Genomic DNA, 22,987 nt, shown 5'->3' on the forward strand with positions numbered 1-22,987 from the left:
AATCATGCCACTATTTTAAAAAATATATATATAGCACTTCTCAATAAACTCACCCATCCATTTTTGTACAAAGCACGAAGTGTTCCACTGTGCAACCTTTGTATTCTGGCTGTGGGCACCCCCTAGTGGCAAATTCATGGTACGAATGTGACAATACAGGGTTTTCACTTTAACTTGTGTTCATCTAGAGCAGAACACTCAGCATAAGTAGCATAGAAGTTGTAATTGTGATGCTCATTCTTTATTAAATGCTCTTTATTGAACCTTTTTTTAAAAAAACAAACAAACCAGGAGGTTTCCACTAGAAGATATCCCTTTGGACGAAAAGGAAGCAGCAAAGTGGCTCCATAAACTTTACCAAGAAAAGGTAAATCACTTGTCCTGCCTTTAAGATCTTATGGAATAATATGCTAAGTGAATGAATTCTCAAAGAAGACAGCATTGCTATATCTGTAAGGGAGCAACTAGATGTAATATGGAAGATCCTTCGTGGAAGATCTCCTATGATTCTTTTAACAGAAACATGTTTTCTACCATGGGGAAAGTGCTTTGACATTTGTCCACATTCGTATCTCAAGATAAGGTGTGCAAAGCTGAATGTATATACTCTCTGTTAGACCATGGTGATGCGATATGTTGCTTCCTCCACAAATGGGGCCCCAATCCTGTCTTTTCTATATCATGTGAATTTTACTGAGCAATGGGGTTTCACAGTAGCAAAAAAAAATGGGGGGAATGCATATACTAACACTGAACAAAACATCAGGAATCTGATTTGTTCTAAAGATGATACTTCATTGTATGAGAGAGAATTCAAGAGAAAACTGTAACTTCTGCTAATAAAGGTTCCATTGGGTTGGGTGGCCTGTTTTCCTTCATTTTTCACATTCATCCCTAAGGCAGCATAGAAATAAAAATCCCACTGAAATCAATGGAGCTGATTTCTTAAGTGTTTTAGAATCTGCCCAAGTCGGATCCTCACCCCCACCAGATAAAGGGTTTGAGGGTTCTGTGCTAATCTGATCTGCAAGCTATGCTTCACCAGCAGCCCTGTGCATTCTTATTTGCTTCTTTACGCTGCCCTTGTCAGTGGAAATGGAAATAGTTGGAGACTAATTACCACGTATTGTATATAGCAGTTAAATCAGTGGGAAAAATAAAAGGTAACCTGATACAGTTACAGCTCACTTGATGCAGCTCCCCTTAGGGCAGGGGTCTGCAACCCGCGGCTCCGGAGCCGCATGTGTACACCTTTGCCGCGGCTCCGGGGCGGATACTAGCGAGGGGAGGAGGCGCATTGTGCGCCCCGACACTCCCCACTGTGGCGGGCGCTGTACTGGCTGTGACGTCGCATGGGGGCGGTGCGTGCGTTAGTCACGCACCGTCCCGACGTCACCTTCCCGCCCGCCCGCCCGCTACATTGTAAGGGGTATGTACGCTGGTCACGGCATTGAAAGGGGGCATGTACGCTGGTCACTGTTTTGAAGGGGAGTGAAGAACACACACACAAAAAAGGTAACTTGTTAATTTAACGTTTATTTCTATGAGGAGGAGTAATTCTGAGGGGTCAAACAAAGAAATAATAAAAAAATGACAAAAAAGTTATTTTTATAATGACGAGTTTTGCGGCTCCCAGTTTTTTTTCCTTCGGAAACGGGTCCAAGTGGCTCTTTTTGTCTTAAAGGTTGCAGACCCCTGCCTTAGGGGAATAATAAGCTTGAAACTGAAGATGGTTTTACACGGTAACAGCAACTTTTATGCAAGGGCTTGGTGCTGTAAGCACATGAGCCTGGGGCTTGTATGGGCTCATGCAGTTCTAAAACCAAGGTTTTGGGTTACATGCAAATGCAGCCTAGGTTTACTACCTTCTAACTTTCTGCAGTTGATTGTGTGAATGGGGCCCTGAATTCTCGGGGCTGCCTGAGAATAACCTGGGTTCATCCATTGCCACATAGTGTTCTAAGGACAAGTTGTGTTTTGTTTAAGCAGTAGCCATAACACTTGATGGGACTAGCAGTAGTTTCAGGTTAACGCTTCGTGACTAGGTTACATGAATAATGTAAAGTGCGACATTGACACACCTTTCAGCTTCCTGGGAGACTGTATTTTATTTATATTTTGTTTTCTTACCATATCCTGCCATTTAACCAGCAGGGAGCACCATCTCCTATCCAGACAGTGATGGCATTCAGAAGAAGGCACAATGAATATAGAAAGGATTTGGTTGGCAATAGAGTAGCAGAGCCTAGTTTCACTAAAAAGGCGTTTTTGCTTTTTAAGTAATCATGATGGAACAGGAAATACAGATTGCTCCTGCAGCAACGAGTACTGGGTCACAGAGACCTGCCTCTGTGACCATATTAAAATGTACAGGCATTGAATGATATGAATGCACCCCTGTGTGTCCCCAAATTAGAAAGGTTTTTCTTTCTCTCTTCAAGGATGCTTTACAAGAGAAGTATAATCAAGAGGGTACATTTCCTGGAGAGCAAATCAAACCTCGCAGAAGACCATGGACTCTCCTCAACTTTCTGTTCTGGGCCACCATTGTCCTGTCTCCTCTTTTCAAATTTGGTTTTGGCATTTTTGCAAGCGGATCTCCTCTCTTGATTCTTTCATTCATGGGCTTTGTTGGAGCAGGTAATAAACGCTGAGCTGAATGTGTACACCTGTATCCTGTGATACAGCCAGGCCCCATGGTCATTTTCTCAGCTTGTTAGCTGACTTGCAGTGAGGTGGGGAAGGAAGATTGTGTTAAGACAAATAAGAACTGCATTCATCTATCTGTACTGAAACACAGCGGTTGTTAGACCTAATAATTACCACTTTGAGAAGTGTACTCAGAATCTTGTCCAGTCGTACCTTGGTTCTCAAACAGAATGTGTTCCGTTTGTTCAACTGCCGGAAACATTCAAAAACCAAGGTGCGGCTTCCGATTGGCTGCAGGAGCATCCTGCAGCCAATCAGAAGCCGTGGAAGCAGCTCCAGATGTTCGGCTTCTGAAAATTATTAGAAAACCGGAACACTCACTTCCGATTTGTTTGGGAGCCAATGCGTTTGAGTTCCAAGGTACGACTGTATTTTGATTATCTTTCCCAATCAAGAGCTCAGGATAGGTTGCAATATACACTTCATTTTCTTTTTACAGTAGCCCTATGATAAGTTTAGGCTGAGCAACAGTTACTTCCCCAAGACCATCCAGACAAACCTAATACATTAGCCCTTTCATCACATAGACACCTATATATATAGTTTTCTCCTTGTACTAAAGCCTGTGCTGTTTTAGGCTGCAATTCTGTTGTTGTTGCAAAACAAAAAAGTGCATAACATAGTAATAAACAAAAACAATGCTACACACACAGTTTGAATGGATTGTTAAATATATTTTTAAAATTAGTTTAATTGTTGTACCTGCTCTTGCCTTTTACTCCTTTGAGTCCTCATCAGATGCTTGATCTCTGCACTGGTGTTCTGTGCAGATGTAGCATTTAATGATGCAAAATTCAGGGTCCTAAGGGGCTTGGCTTTCATTCCAGCCCAGGGCCTGTGGGGCCTGCAGCACTGCAGATGTTGTTGCACTCCCTTGCCCATCAGTCCCCAGCCATCATGGCCAATGGGAATGATGGAAATTATAGTCCCAACAACTTCTGGTAAGCCACCGGTAGAAATGGGTACCAATTTTGGTTTCTCTCTGTCTCTCATCTTTCCAACCTTAAAGTTAAGTTCTCCGCATTTTCACATCTGTTTGCAATTTCAAAAAATAAAATCTGCAAATGGAGTGCAGTTTTCTCCTAATATACATATCATACTATGCAATTTTGCCAACACATCCATTTTATTTTCCTTAATATTTAAATTTCCCATAATATGGTACATTTATGTATGTTGTTTTCACAAAGATATGTATTCATATGCACAGTTTACCTTAGCGTGTGCATTTTTGTTCACATTACTTGGCTAGAAAACGGCACTGCAAATTTAGAAAGATGTCTGACGTCCAGTTTGTATATTATTTGGGTTATTGCAAATTAATTTGATTCACCCTTAAATACAAACTGAATAAAATTTCTTCCCTATCCCTGGCCGTAGTTTCCCTGTCCCTTTTTGGTTCCTATTGGCTGTTTGTAGATAACTTTAAAACGAGTGAAAACTCAGAAGTGGAGTTTATGGGATTGGGTATGGTAGTGCGGAGTGGGATTTCTAGTAGGTGGGGCTTTAGCACGCTGAGTTGGTCCTTCCTCTTTCTAACAGCTAGGAATTTGGGGGTGGTGGTATAGAATGAATCAGCACAACACACACACATATATACACATACACATACACACAGCCCAATGTGCATGGGTGTACACAGACATTATGCATATGCACACATTTTGCTGCCTTCTCTATAGTTTACTTTTCAGTATATAACAGATCATTAATGGACAAGGAGTGGCGTAACTCAGTCATCTCTCTTTCCTTTCTGTTTTAAAGCTTCATTTGGAGTTCGCAGACTGATCGGCGTAACAGAAATAGAAAAAGGCTCCAGCTACGGCAACCAAGAATTCAAGAAAAAGGAATAACTTCACAGATACAGTTCCAAACATATAACAAGACTATGGTATCAAATTAACTTCATTGAAAGAAAGACACTTAGAAAACTTATCTTTTTTTTCTTATTAACTGATAACTACTAATACTTGAGCCAAGACTGAAGAAATTGGAAGATTCAAGAGGAAGAGGAAACAGTTGACTACTTACCTGCCCAAGGATCCCTGTGTTCATAAGTTTGGGGAGAAAAAAATATCTGGGCTAATATTTTGTTTTATTTTTGGCTTTCTTGTGGGTGGGAGGGGGAACTAATGGGTGTAGCTACATGCATCTTCAGATAAACTGGTTTGTCTTTCAAGAGTACAACACTTGCTCGCAAGAGGAGCTACTGAATGTTTCTTCTTGCTAAAACTAATATTTTCTTATTCATGGCATCTTTTTTTAAAAAAGCAAACAAGCAAGGCAGCATGAATTGCAGCAAAACACAATCTCCAGTTGACTAACAGCTGCTCCTCGAGGAGGAAGCAGTTTGGAAAAGCTACTTCATCCTTGCAGATGTTTTATTTGCAGATGTTTTATTTTTAGGTTAATATTTATTCATTTCTGTACACCCGTGGCGTTCCAATGGCAGCAGTACCTGACTGATAAGCACATACTTTGAACAAGGCACTAGAATGAATGCGGTTCCAGGCTTCCCTACTCGACAAACACATTCCTTACCCCTCATGCACTCCCAGCTGAAACAGGGATGTGCTTAGCTCAGTTTCCTACATAGATTTGCTATTTCTTTCTTTAAAAAAACAAAACAAAAAGCTTATATGATGACCCTGAAATTGTTACCAGTATGACTACGCCTGCTCAGTCATTTCATCTTGGCAGTTCTACCCCCACTGCAAAAAAAAAGAAAGTCTGTTCTCAGAATCTCCTGTATGGCTTGTGGTGAAAAACAGCATAAAACAACAGAGGAACCTGGAAAGAAATTGTATTCAAAAAGCTACTAATTGTAGTAGATAACACAGGGCTGGTACTGTACCTCTGAAGCCTTCAGCACACTTACTTGGAAGGAAACACTACTGATTTCAGGTCAAAATTTCTTCCAGACAAATGTGTTTAGGGCTGGAATGTCAGTTTGCCTACATTATCACGGGATATTGCCAGGTCATCCAGCAATCAATGAAGCTTTTTTAAAAGATTCAGACTTATTGAGGATTTTCTGCTGCACATTAAGAGCTACCGGTTTGGTTTCAACAATCTCTGGCTCCAAAAAAGACATATAAGAGCTAAATAGAAAGGTTCGTGATGTGGTGGCTGCCCTCAGTCACAATGCATTGAGGTTGTTTCCTTGTGGAAAGCTATTTGTTTGCTTGACACAGCCTTCAAGCCAACCATGTTTTGACTGGCACAGCATCTCTAGGTTTACTCCATATAACGAATGTTGTAGGTGAATGACTAGTCACAAAGTCTCCCTTCAGATACTGTTTTGTGTGCAGCTGCCTTCAATAGGGCTTTGCAAATTGATTTCTGCATCACAGAAATATTTGAAAGTATATGGCAGTGGCATATATCATCTTCCAGTGCTGGGACCAAATTTTGCAATCAGATCTGCACCCAAAAAACAAACAAACAAAAACAATAGGAATTAAGCTTTATAAATGGGATTCAAAGCAGAATTGGGCCCCTACTGCTCCTTATGATGTGATAGTAACACACACATCCTCTCATAGCCAGGGGTAAATGTGTGACATCTTACTTTCCAAATGTTAGCATTTTTTAATTATTCCTCACTTGCAGGAGCTTGTTTTGAGAATACTTTTATGTGCAACTTGCCACTCTGAAGTTTGGAAATATTCTTTGTGGAAACGGCTTATCTTAGCTTTCTCATGCTGATGAATGTTTGCTTAGGGATTTCTATGTGAAAGGTTTTTGGAATTGTCCTATGGAGCCATGATCAAAACAACCAATATCCAAACATGTAGAAAATGGCATGCAAGAGAATGGTCCATGCAGCTAGAACACTGCACTATCTGTTCCTATTTCTGCAGAGACAAGCCATTTTTCAAATAAAGCGGTTGCTTGCCTCTTCAGTGAGGGAACTACTATTGCAGAAAAAGATCTTCATTCTTCTTAAGTCACAGCCCACAGTATCCATGAATTTTGCTTTCCCCAAGCATAACATTGTACTGTCAGTCCCGGAATCGGTAAGCTACGCTTCCTGAAAGGGGATAAAATCTACCCTGACTGTAAGGGCAGACAACTTATTAACTTCATTGGAAGTTGAACCTGTGCTTCTTGGGGAGAATCCAGCCATGACTATTTTTTACTTAGTAAATATATTCTGCTTTTTGTTTTGTTTTTAAACAGACAGCTAAGCAGAGAGCTTTCCTCTCTGTTATCCAACCAGAGGACTGAACAGGCAGGATTGTGTTTTTTAAAAGTACTTGGTAAATAACACTTCCTTGTTGGAAAGGTTTTTTTCTTTCCTCCATTTAACAGATGCTGTATAATTGCTTTCTGAAGAAGATGTTGAATATATTTTAAATGCACTAAATAACAAAAACAAAGTGGGAAAGTCCCCTGGCTGTGCATTACTTGTGAGCAAGGAGTTCTGTATTGATAGATAAGGCCAGACACTGTAACAGAATTAAGTGGGGGGGGGGGCAGGCGGGGGTCGTGCAGGAAGAAATGTTGCAAGGAAGCAAAGAGTGTACAGATCTGTTAAAATAGGTGTCCAGCCTCCACTTAGTGCAAATGGCTCCTGCTAAAAGGTATTGGGAGTACTGCATGTACATTATGGAGAGAAAAAGCAGATGTTTTCCTTCTGTTTTGTTTTCATATCATGACATTTTGATCATATCTTGTTTTTGAAGACATAGCAAAGTATACATTAATTTGTTTGCAGTTTTAGAAAGACATATCCGTTTTGAAAACTGAAGTGTACAACATGGCACAATCTAGTACATGGCAGCTCATCTTTTTGGCTTGAAATTTTGGTTTGTCTCTTCAAATAGTTTTTTATATAAATATGCAGAGTACGTGTGAGAGAGTATTACTGGAAACAGCAGTAAGTGTGTCTCATGAAGAATATCAAGTGGTTTGGGTTGGAACAGTGAGCATAGATTTTATACCTTACACTATTTTCTTCTGGTTTAATAGAACATAGCTTGTATATTTGACTACCAAGCCCTTTGAGAGCAATAATAAACAAAATATATCATGAACTTTTTCTTTTTCTTTTCTTTTGGTCTTTCTTCATTATTCAATTTTAATCATTATTAGAATGTGGCAGCCGTTTCCCCTTTCCTTCCATTGTCAGCACTCCATTTGTGTTTTGATGTCTTGGATTAAAATGTAACTTTTAAATGCATAGGCTGGCATCCAAAGACATGCTTGAGATACATTTAAGAGCTTGAGCATGCCCCGTGAGGTTGGTTTGTTTTTCATTTTCCGCAGCCGACACAATGCCATATTGCGCCTCTTCCTTTACCTTTGACACCTGAGATGTGTGCTTTCAGGACCCACCCTGGGACCTGCTGGCAAAGGGCAGGTAATAAATACTATTATTATTATTATTATTATTATTATTATTATTATTATTATTATTAAGAATAAGAAGCCAGAGGGAGTCTTGCAACACAGCATTGAGGGAAAGGGGTTCCTGCTCATCAAGAAACACATTTAACCTTATTCTTCCACCAGGGACCATACCAAACTACCCACACAGTTTTTTGGATCTGTGCCGTTTGCTGCAAGCCATTCTGCCATTAGGTGCTCCAAAACTGTGTTGGTTTTAATGGGCCTTAGCTATAAGTTGCATTGGCTCCAGGCTAAGTTAGTTCCCCTTGAAATCCATGGGACTGGAGTAATTAGCTTGTCTGATTTAATTGTATCTTGCCTGAAATTGCTCTGGAAGAAGAGCAGTAGCCCAGAACGCGTAGGGCGCATTACGTTTCTTGCCAACGCCTGTTTTGTTTTCAACAACAGAACATCGGCATTTGCTCCATTTTCAAGATACTTCCAATTTACATAGATGCCAGCCTGCAGCCAATGGGATTTTGTGGCAGATCAGGACTGCTTCCTGGTCTGGTGTTGGCATTCAGTCCAATCTGCTTCCTAGCTGCTATTAGCTCCCAAGCTGAGAGGTAAAATTGCCCCACTAAAAAATGTACTGGGCAGCAAGAATACAACATTTTGGTTTTGATCTTGCCAAATAGTTTTCCGGTAGCTCACACGGTGGTGGCCAAAAGGCATGGTTTGTTCCATCACTGTGTGTGCTTTATCGTGCCCTTTTGTTGGTCTTCCTCTGATTTGTGTCCTGTTTCCATTCCTCATGCTGCTGCTCCTGTAGTCTCTTTAGCCTCTGGTTTCCTCTTCTTTCCCCTTCCATTTTGCTCTCTTTCTCTTGTCTCAAGCTTTAAAGCTTTTGCTTCTTAAACATAAAGCTTCCCATACTCTTCTTCCACCCTCTCTTCTTTGCTTCTCACCATCCCCTTACTCATTTATTGTTGCCAGTCTTCCTAAATCTAGAATCGCTTCCTTTTCTCCTTTCTGTTTGTTTTAATTATTTCGTTTTTATCCCACTCTTCACTGAAGGACCTCAGGGCAACAAACACTGCTTCTCCCCAGTGCAGAGATTTAAGCTGAGAGTAACTGGCTCAAGGTCACCTAAGCCACATCCACACCATATGTTTAAAGCACGACTATACCACTGGGTGGCGCTGTAGGTTAAACCACAGAGCCTAGGACTTGCTGATCAGAAGGTCGGAGGTTTGAATCCCTGGGATGGGGTGAGCTCCCGTTGCTTGGTCCCTGCTCCTGCCAACCTAGCAGTTTGACAGCACGTCAAAGTAGAAGTAGATAAATAGGTACAGTGGTACCTCGCAAGACGAATGCCTCGCAAGACAAAAAACTCACTAGACGAAAGGGTTTTTTGTTTTTTGAGCTGCTTCGCAAGACGATTTTCCCTATGGGCTTGCTTCGCAAGACGGAAACGTCTTGCAAGTTTCTTTCCTTTTTCTTAACACCGTTAATATAGTTGCGACTTGACTTCAAGGAGCAACTCATAGAACGCGGTGTGGTAGCCTTTTTTGAGGTTTTTAAAGACTTTGGTGATTTTTGAAGCTTTTCCAAAATTTTCCAGACACTGTTTCGCAAGACGAAAAAAATCGCAAGACGACAAAACTCGTGGAACGAATTAATTTTGTCTTGCAAGGCACCAGTGTACTGCTCCGGCAGGAAGGTAAACTGCGTTTCTGTGCACTGCTCTGGTTCGCCAGAAGCGGCTTGGTCATGCTGGCCACATGACCCAGAAGCTGTACGCCTGCTCCCTCGGCCAATAAAGCGAGATGAGCGCCGCAACCCCAGAGTCGGCCACGACTGGACCTAATGGTCAGAGGGCCCTTTACCTTTTTTATACCACTTTTAACAGCCGTGGCTTCCTGCAAAGAATCCCAGGAACTGTAGTTTAAGGGTTCTGAGTTGTCAGCGGGTCTCTATTCTCCTCACAGAGCTACAATTCTCAGAGTTCCCTGGACAGATTGTTAAACCACTCTGGGAGGAGAATAAGGGTCTCCCTGCAATTCTCAGCACCCTTAACAAACTTCAGTTCCCAGAATGCTTTGGGGAAAGCTAAGACTATTAAAATAGTATAATAGTGCTTTGACTGTATTGTGGGTGTGACCCTAATGAGCTTCATGGAGGCAAAGGGATTAGAACTCAGTTTTCTCCAGTCCTAGGCCAAGACTCTAGCCTTACTACACTTTGACCCCCTGGGCTCTTTACACTGGCTGCAGCCAAATTCTAGAATTGAATCCTGAGGTTCTTTCTCATCCTTTAAAACATATCTAAATCTTCCCGTAGCCTTTCAACTTTCCCTTCCCCTATTTCCCTTTCCTTTTGTCGTAGAGTTTTAGAAACCAGCTTGCAAGTAGGGGTGTATCTGATAGGAAAGCGATAACTGACACGTTACAACTTTCTCGTTCTTTTATTGACCTTTTATTTCTTTTGATGGTACTAAGAACAAACCGGTACATTTTAAAACAAATCATTTAAATAAGCAATTAGTGCTGTACTGCGCAATTAGGACTGCAGTCCTAGATCCACTTACTTGGGAGTAAGCCGCTTTGAACTCAATGGTACTGAAGACACAAAAGTTGCTCTGTGGGAAAGAATCACAGTCTTCTCTCATACCCAGGATGTGCTGTTCTGACTAGCTCCTCTATTGCACCCTGTTCTGTAAGGTAGGCAAAGGGTAGAACGTGATCGCCAGACACCTGTAGGTAAAGAAGGGGAATGGTGTAGGAAGAAGCAATGTCCAAAGCCTTGGAGAACACCTGCAACCCCCATCAGCCACAGCCAGCATGGGCAATAGTTGGGGTTGATGGGAGATGTAGTCTAGCTACACTTGCAGAGCCACAGAGCCAATGTCAATTTGATGCGGTAAGAACTAATGATTCACCTTCACCCCATTACTTAACAACTAGAAAGCTGGGTGTCCTATTGCCCAGCACCTTACAACAGGGCTTGGGCTGACTTCAGTCATGAGGGATCTGCTTACTAGGATTCCCATGACCCCCTAATAATGCGTTACAGCAAGAGGATATGCCATTATTTGAAACAGACGAGCCACAAGTAACCTGCAATCCCGAGTGTGCACTCTTGCTTCAGAATATAAGAAGTGCCTTGCTGGATCAAACCTAGCTCACCCTAGGTTTTGAGAATCCCAGCAGATATTAGAGAAATTGGGCATGGTCTCAATGTTTCCAGGACAAAGTGCTCTCTCTCTCTTACTGCAGTACTTGCTGACGCAAAGAGGAAACATTTTCCACATTGTGTTTTGAAGCATAAGCCTTATGTTGGTATAAGATCTTTTCAATAATGTTTGTTGTGCAATTTTCAGCAGCTGCCAAAACTACATTATCAATGTTTTTATTTTAAATTTGTATTCATCAAATGACAACCGTGCTTTAAATTCCAAAGAATGTAATTTCAATAAATCACATTTGTTCAAGATCTGCAATTCTCACTGGAAGTAACTAATGAGAACAGAAAGCTGCAGCAGTTCCCGTTACGTTATTGTTTGATCGCATTCACTGGATTTTTACTTTCCTTTCTTCCCTTTGTAATCCCACCCTTGTTAAAGGAAGCCCTCATAAATAATGGGGGGCAAGCAGGAAAAAAATATGCACCTCGTACTCCTTAGCATTTTTACAGTGCAATCCTAGGCATGTCTACTCAGAAGTAAGACCCATTGAGTTCAGTGGGACTTACTGCATGGTAAGTGTGCATAGGATTGCCGCCTTGGAATACACTCTGTAATCCTTACAACTTCCTTGTAAAATTGGATCAATTTTATCATCGTGTCTATATCGTACATCCAAGGGGCTAGAGCTGAAACATGCTGATGAGATGAAGGCCATTTGGTGAGTTCATAGCAGAGGCCAAGATTAGATAATTTCTGTTTCATAGCTCAGCCTCTTTACCACTATTCTACACTAAACAACAAGAATATATGAGGGTAAGTATTAGGGATTTGCAACTGCTCTGTATCAGGGCTGATTTTACCATTCCCTGGGACAAACTGATGTCAACAAAGCACCATGAGTCTAATCAAGACTCCACAAAGCTCCTTGTTGCACTGCCACTCTGTTTTTCTGTATTCTGTTCTATACAGTATATATCTATGTTTTCCATGTCTCTCACCTCTCACTTCTCTCTACTCCAGGTCTGGGCTTGGCAAGAAGTGAGGCTTTCTCAATTCTGCCTACAGAGCGCTAGAGGAGCTCTGGATTATTGTGGTTGGAGCAGAGCAGTAGAGGTTTTTGTTTTTTTAAGTTTAAAGCTTCATTTAACAACATAAAAATAATACTTTGTTTTTTAATCAATTGTCCCCTGCCTGCTTGAAAACAAAAATCCTCCACAGCTCTGCATTGCAAGTTGGTTGTCATACTCTCCCAACACAAACAAGCACTGGGAAAGCTAAACTGACCAGTACAAAGCTGCGAGTGTGTTTTCTTTTAAGTACAAGCAAGAATACACAACACTTGCCCATATATCATTTTAAAATAGGAAAAAGAACCCCACTCTTGAAAGTATGAAATTAAAATGGATTGTTGAAGGTGGCCTATAAGGATATTGCTGTCCCTATTATTTGCAAGACCCTTTTATCATTCCCTTGAACCTGCAATTTAGTAGGCTTAATCCACCTGATGCCTGCAAATTTGATAATCTTTTGCAAAAAGGGGGGGATGGGGAGTTAAAACTCTTTTTGAGTTACCAATAAGAGTGATTGGGGAACGCAGAGCTTTATTTTATATAGTGCACCTGGGAACCTGAATTGCATCTCAAAGCACACAGAAACTTGGAAACATCATTTTAAAAAACCTGCATGGAGACAAGATCCATCGTCAAACCCATGCACACCCCCAGAAAACAATTTACATTAGTCATCTAGTTGTCTTCTTAGATGCACTCATGCTCACTTTCCTTTGCAATGATAAGGTCCATTGTCTTCTTCACAAATGTCAGCCGTCTCTTCCAGATTTAATGGTCTCAGAGAAGACATTTTTTCTAATCGCAACAGCCCAAAACCTGACATACGCAACAGAGTTCTCTTTCTTTTACAGACAAAAATGCAGTGGAAACAATATAAAAATGTTAAGATCAGAAATTGGCTAACTTATGGAGAGATGTACTGTATTCTTAATCGCTTGCATAAGCCTGACGGAATAGAAAGGTTTTCAGCAGGCATTTAAAAATTGGCACAGTCTGCTACTGGCAGTGTCTTCCACAGGACTGGGCCAATGACATTAAAGGCTTAGTTTCTTCTTGTTGTCAAACAAGCCTTGCCAGCTTGCGGAATGGCCAACAAGGCTTCAGCAGTTGATCTCTGTGATCAAGCTTGGACCAAAGTTGCTCAGGGCTTTGTAGATTAATACAAGGACCTTGAACCTGGCTCAGTAGTAGACGGACAGCAAATGCAAATATTTTAACAATGGTGTCACATATTGCTAGCCCGCTGCCTTCACCAGCAGCCTGGTCACCACGCTCTGCACCAGCTGACGCTTCAAAGCCAAAACCAAGAGCAGCCCTACATTGCAGAAATCCAGCCTTGATATTACCAAAACAAGAACTGCAATGGAAGGACTATCTCTCCAGCTTGCCAACCAGGTGAAGCTGATAAAAGGCCCTCCTAGCCACAGGGGGCACCTGGACCTCTGATGTCAAATATGTATCTACCCCCACTTGCTCATTCAAAGAGAGTGCAACTCCATCCGGAATGGGTAACTCGACTGTCTCCCATAGAGCAGATCTATGCACCAGGAAAGAAGCAAAGGTACAGGAGTGGAAGACCTTCTCACACCACAAGTCTCTCTTGTCTCTCCCCACTCCCAAGCCTCTGGGGGAGTCCTGAATAGCAGGGCTGGTGACATGGGGAATGGCAGAAAAGTGGAAGGAAATCTTTCCAAATCAAGAAGAGGCAACTTGAACAAACGGAGCTCCACTTATGTGAGGTGCTGCTTCTGCCTGGTTTGGGTGACTGCCATGTACACACTATTCTGGACTGCACTTGAACCTTTTAGGGTATGCGGGAAATATTTTACAATTTTGTTGTGTTTTTTTAAAGGGTTCTCCTCCCCCTCCCCTTCCACTGCCATAATCTAAACTTCAGAGGCCATTGCATACCTAGACCAATAGATGGCGATAACAAACTATGCAATATCAAAATAAAAAAAATTCCTTCCAGTAGCACCTTAAAGACCAACTAAGTTAGTTCTTGGTATGAGCTTTCGTGTGCATGCACACTTCTTCAGATACACGAAAACTCATACCAAGAACTAACTTAGTTGGTCTTTAAGGTGCTACTGGAAGGAATTTTTTTATTTTGACTATGGCAGACCAACACGGCTACCTATCTGTATGCAATATCACCTGCTGATCTACTGCTAGTTGTTACATAGGGAGTTCTAAGCAGCTGTTGGTGTCCAGGTAGAAAGTTTAGGTAGGAAAACAGAATGCCACTTCCTCTTTACACATTCAACCCCCAACTCTCTACACACAGAGAACATTTCTTTGTAAGGGCAGGGATGCCCAGTCATAATGTGACATGCTTATTTTTGCTGTTAAACACAGCATTGGGCTCCATTTGAGGAGAGCAATGATTCTGTGTGGGTCCTCCGCCCTCAGGAACGTTAACAGCAGGTGTACAGCCAGGACAGGCTTTTCCCTGTTCTAGGCTCCTCGGTGATGGACTAACAGCACAGTGCTACTTAGCTTATGATGCCTCAGTTAAAAGCTTTCTGTATTTCATGGCTTTTAAGATGCCTCTCTCTTTGATATGTTGCAGCTCCTCCTGATTGTGTACCACAGGTGTTATTTTAAATGCCAGAGATGGCATACCCTCCAACATCCTAGCGAGACAAATCGGTACATGACCTTGATGGAGGCCATGCCCCCTCACCCAGGCCCCGCCCCTTCTTGGCTATCAGCTCCCTCCCCCAGAGCTCACCACTCCCCACCCCCATCCCACTGAGGGCCCCTTACACACCTTCGCTCACCACCTCCTCAGCCGCTTCAGGGGCCGCAGTACTCTGCTTTCCAGCCGACGTTCTTCTGGAAGCAATGCTTCATTTCTGGAAGCTAGCACAGCTGCCGGAAGGAGGAAGAAGAGGGGCTCCATCTTTCAGCCAGAGCACGGGATCCAAAATGAGACATTCAGGATTGGGATTTGAAGGCCAGGGTGGTTTCTGTAAATCTGGGATGCCCTTCTTTAAAAGGGACAGTTGCACTGCCTGGAGATGGGAAGTTTGTGGGTTGCTAGGTATAGAATCAGAGAGTTGGAAGAGACCACAAGGGCCATCGAGTCCAACCCCCTGCCAAGCAGGAAACACCATCAGAGCACTCCTGACATATGGTTGTCAAGCCTCTGCTTAAAGACCTCCAAAGAAGGAGACTCCACCACACTCCTTGGCAGCAAATTCCACCGGGTGTTGCTGTACCACAACTCCCATCAGATCCAGCCAGCATGGACAATGGCTAGGGATTAGGGGAGTTGTAGTAGGACATCTGGAAGGATGTAGGCTTCACATCCCTAGTTTTGGGTCATGCATAGGATTAGTAGAACTTTTTAAAAAATAAAATACGGTAAATAAATTGTGAACTATTTATATCTTCAGTACACCGTGTAGATCCCACAGGGGACAAGGAAACCCAACCCTTGCTCTGAAGTTTTCTCTATGTGCACACTAAATACATGGATGGGGGAGTGGCCTCAACCTCTGATGCTAATCCTGCCCTCAGGACTCCCTGCCTGAGTGTCCAAAAGCAGTATGTAGGCATGAGGTGCTTGATACAAATGGAAGCTCTTATCCCTCATGCTCCTGTTATCACATATACAGCTATGTATTGGTACAAGAGGGTGTTTGCACTGGCAGCTAAGGAAGAGAGAGATGGGAGAAGCCAACAAATCTGCCTGCCAATCACTCCCTCACTGCCCTGCTGATGTTGAGACCCATGAGTTTTGTCAGGGGGACCAGGAAGTGGAGAGAAACACCAGGCGCAGCTTATTGCTGCTACCTTCTTTCTCTCTCTTTCTTTTACTGCTGTGGAAAAGGTGTGGTAGATCCATTTCTGTGGATGCTTGTGGGCAACAATTCGTGCTGCTCAGCTTGAGAGCCTGGATGAGTTGAAGAGTGGTGGTGAAAGGTGTTCATGTTGCTCCAAAGCCACAGAGTAAGGGTCGATTGGGGCAAAATGAGGCCTCTTTGTGTGAGACAGATTGCTAAGACCATTGGTTGTTCAGCCTTGAATGTTAATAATTGTAGCTAAGCTGCTGAGCTGGTTTCACACATGATGCTAAGGCACAGTTTAATAAACCATTGTGTAATAAACCATGGTTTAGTGTTATGTATGAACCAGGCCAATGTAGACAATACTGAGCTAGACAGACCAGTGATCTGACTTGTTTTAAGGTAGCTTCCCATATTCCTATGTTACCTGTGAAAGCACTGCATCAGTTATCGCTACAGTAATGAGAGGTAGAAGGAAACCTTTTAATTATGGAGTCTTTCAGGGTGCAATATCAACAGCCACCTCAATCGCATCTTTATTTCCAATTGCTGAAGCTGCATACTGCTACAGACTGGTCTCCCAATTTGCCTATAGAAACCTTTGTTGACATCACAGTTTGTCCCAGGGAATGGTAAAATCAGCCCTGATACAGAAACAGAAGAGGACACTGTTCAGCTCAGAGTGTTTAAGACCACAAGGTTTGCATGTGTGGCTTTAATTTTTCTTCTTCACTGTCGACTTCTCACAGACCACAAAGAGCTTGGCAAGCAGAAGACAGTTACAGCAGCCCAGCAAACAGACCACAGGAATCCTGAGCAGAATAAGAAACAGAACAAATGCTCATAGGGATATATGATTTTTAGTCATAGCAACCTTCTCTGATCTTAATTCAGCTGAGGCAAAGTGAGAGGAAACAGATTTTGTGTTTAACAGATTGTGCTTTTTAGGTATTTTCCACATAGAGTGCTCCTCTTCTTTCCCCTTTTTATCTGAAAGCTGCAGCAACATATCTGCTCAGCTTTCTGAGGGTAGAATTATTATTTAAAAGATGAGATTGTATTTGTTTTGCATAATGATTTTATTCATAATTTATTATGAAGGCCTGGGTCGTTCTCATTGCAAGATCAATAAACAAGCTCAAACTAAAATGCTACTTGGCAGCATTTTAATATCTAAAAACACAGCAGAATCATGTGTTCCCATCCATACCTTTCTCCTAAAGTTTGCCTCCTTTCCTCACAAACTGATAATATATGCTTACATAAGGAGGGACCTGTAATAAAATGTTACAGTGCATGCAGGGCCTCCTGTTTACTGTCCCAATCTGTTAGCCCCGCCCTCCACCTGCTCCGTTCAATTTTCCTTTCTAAGTAGTTTTCCAACCCTCACCCCAACAACCACCTGAGGTAGGCTAAACTCAGAAGTGGTGACTGAACCAAGGTCACCATGGAGCTTCATGCAACAGCGGAGCAAGCCGACCAGGTGCCTGGGGCGACATGCCTGGGGTGGAGTCTGCCTGCCTCCTACAGCTGAGGGGGAGGCAGCGGGTGGGCCATTTGGGGAGTGCAGAGCCTGCGGGCGCCCAAGCCAGTGCGCCACTCCCAGAAGACACGTGTGGCTCGGGCACGCTGCAGGCCCCATGGTGAGTACCACCCGCCATTTTGTCACCCCTCCTCAGTGGTGACACGTGGGGAGCCTGCTTCCACCACCCCCTTCTTCCGCCTTTGGCGTCATGGCCAAGTGGGGATTTGGAGCCTGGTCTACAAGCTCAGGCTTTGACACTACCCCAGGCTGTAGAAGGAACTGCTGAAGTGGTCAAACCAGGCTGCTTCCTGGGTTAATGCCTTAGCAAAGTCTTTTAAGCATCTCTGCATGGTTAAAGGGTTTCCCAAGTACAGGTGTGTTGCCATAGAAACTACTAGCTAGTGGTGCTTCCAGAAGAAGGGGCAGATCTTCCTGCCTACCCCACAATTTCTCTCATTTACTCAATTCTATATTATGCCCTGGGTGGTGTTGTGGGTTAAACCACAGAGCCTGGGACTTGCCGATCAGAAGGTCTGCGGTTCGAATCCCTGCAACGGGGTGAGCTCCGGTTGCTCGGTCCCTGTTCCTGCCCACCTAGCAGTTTGAAAGCACGTCAAAGTGCAAGTAGATAAATAGGTACCGCTCTGGCGGGAAGGCAAACAGCATTTCCGTGCGCTGCTCTGGCTCGCCAGAAGTGGCTTAGTCATGCTGGCCACATGACCCGGAAGCTGTACGCCAGCTCCCTCGGCCAATAAAGCGAGATGAGCGCCACAACCCCAGAGTCGGCCACGACTGGACCTAATGGTCAGGGGTCCCTTTACCTTTACCTATATTATGCCCTATATCTCTCACCCAATGTATCATAGCTGATTTAACCAGTTCGTCTTTTGTCTTCCATCAAGTCACCTTCATTCTAAGGAAACCCAACCTATGGTGCGCTGGCACCAGGGCGGCATGTCCTGTTCCATTTCACCGCTTAAGGTGAAACAGAAACATGCCACACTTCAGTGTCTCCACGGCCACCCTTATTTGGTTGTGCAGCAAGTTCTCTCAAGAGAACCCAGAAAGTTCTCTCAAGAGTTCACTGAAATCTCATGCAGTCTTGGTGAGATTTCATAAGATTTCAATGAGCTGTTTCTGTTTCTGGCACCACTTCTCCAGCAGTGGTGGTGGTGGTGGCGGCGGTGGGGCAGGCAAGGCACCCATGAGGGGGCACCTCTTGGGCTTCCACCAGCCAAGGTGGCTACCTCAATTCACCTAATGGGTGGAATAGCCCCGGCCTCATGGGTGGGACGCCCCTGGCCGACAACCTCTGAAGTCTCCCACTGCTCAGAGACTGAGGTACGTGTAATACTGACGTTAGAAGTAGGATTGTGTTTCTTGGAACAGGAAGTGTGAGCAAGCTGTGCCTGAGCTAAGGTGAGAGAAACAGCAACACTCCTGGAACAGATCAACTTGATGTTCCAGCAGCTTAAAAGCATTGAACTGAAGATACAGCAGCAAGCAGAGCAGCAAATGCAGATGATGGAGTAGCTTAAAAGCAGTCTTGAACAGCAGAAGCATTATTGAGCAGCAAATGGAGCTGCAGAACCGGAGACTGAATAGGTCATGCCATCAGATTATGGGGAGCCTTGAAGGGGGAAATGGCGACTTCCGATGTGAGCTTATGAAGACTCTTAAATTCACACATAAGAAGGTGAAAGCTTTGCCTGTTCAGCCTCTACAAATGGTTCAGAATGACCCAGAAGCTCAGTTGCAGAGTACTCAGATGGGGTGGCTAAGGAGATCAAGGGCAGCTGGAAGGCATCAAGATTGGAAGTCAATTGTGGAGAAGGAAGAGACTTTGACTATTTAGGAGTCTGCAAATGGGTAGCAGACAGAAGGAATAGAAGCCTCAATAATGGGAGAAGAACAAGCAAGAGATGGAGGAAGCAAGTGCCACAGAGAGCACTGTAGACACACCCAGAGCACATCCAGACTGCCCCCCCATCCTATAACAATATTCTGTTTACTTTTCAGCTTTTTAAAAACAATTTTTACCTGCATACTCACTTGTGGAGGGTGTATACACTTCCTTTTATACCAGGTCTTGCATGCTCTTGCTTAAAACCCTTATCAATGGTTTTATCAGCGTCCACCAAGTTCCCAGGAACTAGCACTCCCCCAAATTACAACTCTTCTTTGAGAAACAATTTAAGACCTTTGTGTGGGGGAGGTAGTTGCTCATATTTGATACGATGCTGAAACATGAAGTGAAGCTGATTTGACCTCTTTGGAAGTTACCCAGAATTAGTTCTTAAGAACACTCTTGTGCTTTCCTTGTGACACTGCTGCACTGCTTCATGCCCAAGTTAGCTTTCCATTTTATTAAAGTCTCTTTCCACAATATGCTACTTATGCCATCCAAGTCATATGCCTGACACCAGGTTGCCTAAACAGGCCAATGTTTTCAACAGGGGCAATAAATGAAAAGGCTATTTTGTATATTATGCTTGTCCTATAAACGTCTCAGCATATTTGACATGATTATCTAGAAGAGATTGACTTAACTTTTGGAGAAGTTCTTGCAGTGGAACATCAAAATGAGTTCTAATGTTTTCTAGGTGGCCTTGTTGCCTTACAGTTCACCATGCCAAAAAAAATTATTTATAAGCTCTTCCAGACTATGCAATATTTCCCCCCTCTCTCATCACACTCTCCTCTGAGCATAATAGGATGTTTATTTTAATTATTTCATGAAATTTATACACCTTTTGATTGTAAAAACACCCACCCACCCTCAAAGCAGTTTACAAAAGATAAAACAGTAAAGTCAAGAAAAATTACAACCCTGCTTTAAAATATACAAAAGTTAGATAGAGAATATTGAACATTATTTATTCAACTACCCATTATGTAATGACTCAGATGTGTTCGTTCTCTTAGAGCCCTTAATGAATTCCTAGACTTTGTTAAGGTTTGATACTTGTTATGCAATCAAAGTGCAATATGTAACCCTAATAATAATAAATTTTATTTTTATGTTATTTTTATTTATACCCTGCCCTCCTCAGCCAAGACTGGGCTCAGGGTGGCTAACACCAAATTTAAAATACAGCTAAAAAAACCCAAAATCACAAATTAATTAAAATACAGCATAAAATACAGCTTAAGATGCAGCCTCGTTTTACTGGCGGCCCATAAATCAAGACCTTAAGGGAAGGAAACATCAAATATTCATCAGGGCCAGCTATCCATGCTGGTCCTACATGGGCCAGCAAAAGGGCCGAGGGAAAATTTATATGCAGGACCCCATATAAGGGGTTCCATCGAAAAAAGAAGGAGGGGAGGTCAGACTGAGTCCAGACCAAAGGCCTAGTGGAACAGCTCCATCTTGCAGGTCCTGCGGAAAGATGTCAAATCCCACAGGGTCTTGGTCTCCTGCGACAGAGCGTTCCACCAGGTCAGGGCCAGTGCTGAAAAGGCCTTGGTCTAGTCTTTATTTGCTGTTGTAACTTATAAAAGATGCTATAAATTGGTGCATTTAGTTGCTATTTCTTGGACTGATGACCATGTGCTATGCTTAAATCTTGCTGGTGGTAGATACCCTTTGATCTTTCTGTCCCTACATCTGAATGATTCTAAGTATTCTATATGAATTCTCATTTTGCATAATGGAATGTTTCACCTTATGGTCAATAAACTTCAAGCAAATATATTTATTAAGCTATATATGTTCTAGCATAATAAGAATGATGCACAATGTAAGCAAATTATTGTTTACATACACAAAGCAGTAAATAGAATTGCATAGTGAGTCATTATTTATATAACACTATAAATGTAACATATAGAATACCTTCCCAATTGTCCATTCACAAACTGTCCTGTAACTGAAAAATTGCTTTCAGCGTGTAAAGTGATAAAATTATATTTGTAATTCTGCTTAGTGCTTTGAAGTAAAATGAAACTGTAGTGTGTTTATTCTGTTTTGATTTACTTGTGTTTGCTAGAGACACTCTCAAATGCCTCTTATAGAAGCAGCTCTGAATTAATCAGGCACAGCTCCAATAGGATTATTTGAAGTCGTAACATACACTAAGCAGAGCTATGATCTTACAAGTCGTAAGCACTGCCATACTACTTGCTAAATTGGGCAGCAATCAACAGCATATTTACACAAACTCTGAAAGTATCTTGTTTAGTTCAGCAGCTACAGGAGGATAAGTTTTTAAAGAACAGTAGCCTTTAGTTTGCTCTGCAAAACAACTGGATCAGAGTGCTCGAATATAATCGCCCATGCAGTCTCATCCTACACATATATACAGTATTTACTTCTGAGAAAATTCAATGGACCTTTTTCCCAGGTAATTCCAGGTGCATAGGATTGCAGCATGGATGCTGGAACTTACTTAAATCCAAGCACTCTATCTTTAGATCTCAGCTGTAATCTAAGGTTACCAGATGTCCCTGTTTCTTGGGGACAGTCCCTGGATTTACAAATCAGTCCCCATACAAGGTCCATTGAAGTTGAAAAGTGTCCCCGGATTCACTGAAAAAAATCTGGTAACCTTACTGTAATCATATATGTTGAACTCAGCGAAGCAGTCAAATGGATCTTTGGATAACTCACATGCAACCCTTTAACTCCCTCAGAAGGTGGTGGACACTCTCTCCTTCAAGGTTTTAAAGCAGTGGCTGGATGGCCATCTGTCACAGATCCTTTAACTGAGATTCCTGCATTGCATAGGATTCTACAATTCTATGAACTGCAGCCGATGAATGAATACAGGGGAACATTTTTTGTCCCAAACACTTAAGAGTATGCACCTGAGCCAGAAGATACGTTCCTCTTGACCATATGAATGAACTAATATGTACTATAAATTGCAGGTTCTGAATTTTAATTTTAATCCTGTTCTTCAAACGAGGCTCCCAGAACAGCTTACAAATCACTAAAGAAGTGGCAGTCCCTGCCCTTGAGCTTCATCTAGAAGGGCATGGCACAAAAGCAAAATGGACCGGGGTGGAAAGAGAAAATACATGGACGCTGGCTAATGTTCTTAGTTACAAGTTCAAAAGACCAGTTGGGACAGAATAGCTCCAGGACAGGAGGCACCTGAAGTTCATAGCCTTTTAGGAGCACAAATTGAGTGGCTCTGCGTCCCTTCTCTTTCTCCCTTTGCTGCAGGCTGATGCCAGCTGACAGGTCGATGGAGGGAGGAGCCTGGCCCCGTCTTCTGGATCTGTAAGGTCAAGAAGAGATGTGCAAGGCGGCAGCAACAAAGCAGTAAAAAAAAATGACGTACACGCAACTTTGTTTTGTGTGATATTACAAGAACAGTTAAATCTAAGTAAATGGTCATGGCGATGAAATATAATAATAATA

The 22,987-nt window shown here is 42.6% G+C and overlaps 1 protein-coding gene and 2 long non-coding RNA genes across 8 annotated transcripts in view; 2 read left to right on the forward strand and 1 right to left on the reverse strand.

Moving 5' to 3' along the window:
* The window catches only part of AGPAT3 (1-acylglycerol-3-phosphate O-acyltransferase 3), a 65,314-nt gene extending 57,566 nt beyond the window's left edge, over nt 1-7,748 (forward strand). For all 6 annotated transcript variants that reach the window (XM_082219895.1, XM_082219898.1, XM_082219897.1 and 3 more), the window contains 3 exons: nt 292-367; nt 2,442-2,640; nt 4,474-7,748. In XM_082219895.1, the coding sequence (XP_082076021.1) occupies nt 292-367; nt 2,442-2,640; nt 4,474-4,562 (364 nt within the window). In that variant the 3' untranslated portion in view covers nt 4,563-7,748. The remainder of the gene's footprint in view (nt 1-291; nt 368-2,441; nt 2,641-4,473) is intronic.
* A 2,747-nt stretch (nt 7,749-10,495) lies between these two features.
* On the reverse strand, nt 10,496-20,472 carry LOC309530788. The gene is made up of 3 exons (XR_014218890.1): nt 19,660-20,472; nt 15,074-15,165; nt 10,496-10,799 (listed from the first exon to the last, which is right to left on the reverse strand). It is a non-coding gene; the product is annotated as an uncharacterized lncRNA (long non-coding RNA).
* On the forward strand, nt 17,284-22,961 carry LOC309530791. Its single transcript, XR_014218893.1, has 3 exons — nt 17,284-17,737; nt 19,009-19,315; nt 22,790-22,961. It is a non-coding gene; the product is annotated as an uncharacterized lncRNA (long non-coding RNA).
* The last annotated feature ends 26 nt before the right edge of the window (nt 22,962-22,987 follow it).

Source organism: Podarcis vaucheri (genome assembly GCF_965113315.1).
Source record: "Podarcis vaucheri genome assembly, chromosome: 4".
Taxonomy (NCBI): Eukaryota; Metazoa; Chordata; class Lepidosauria; order Squamata; family Lacertidae; genus Podarcis; species Podarcis vaucheri.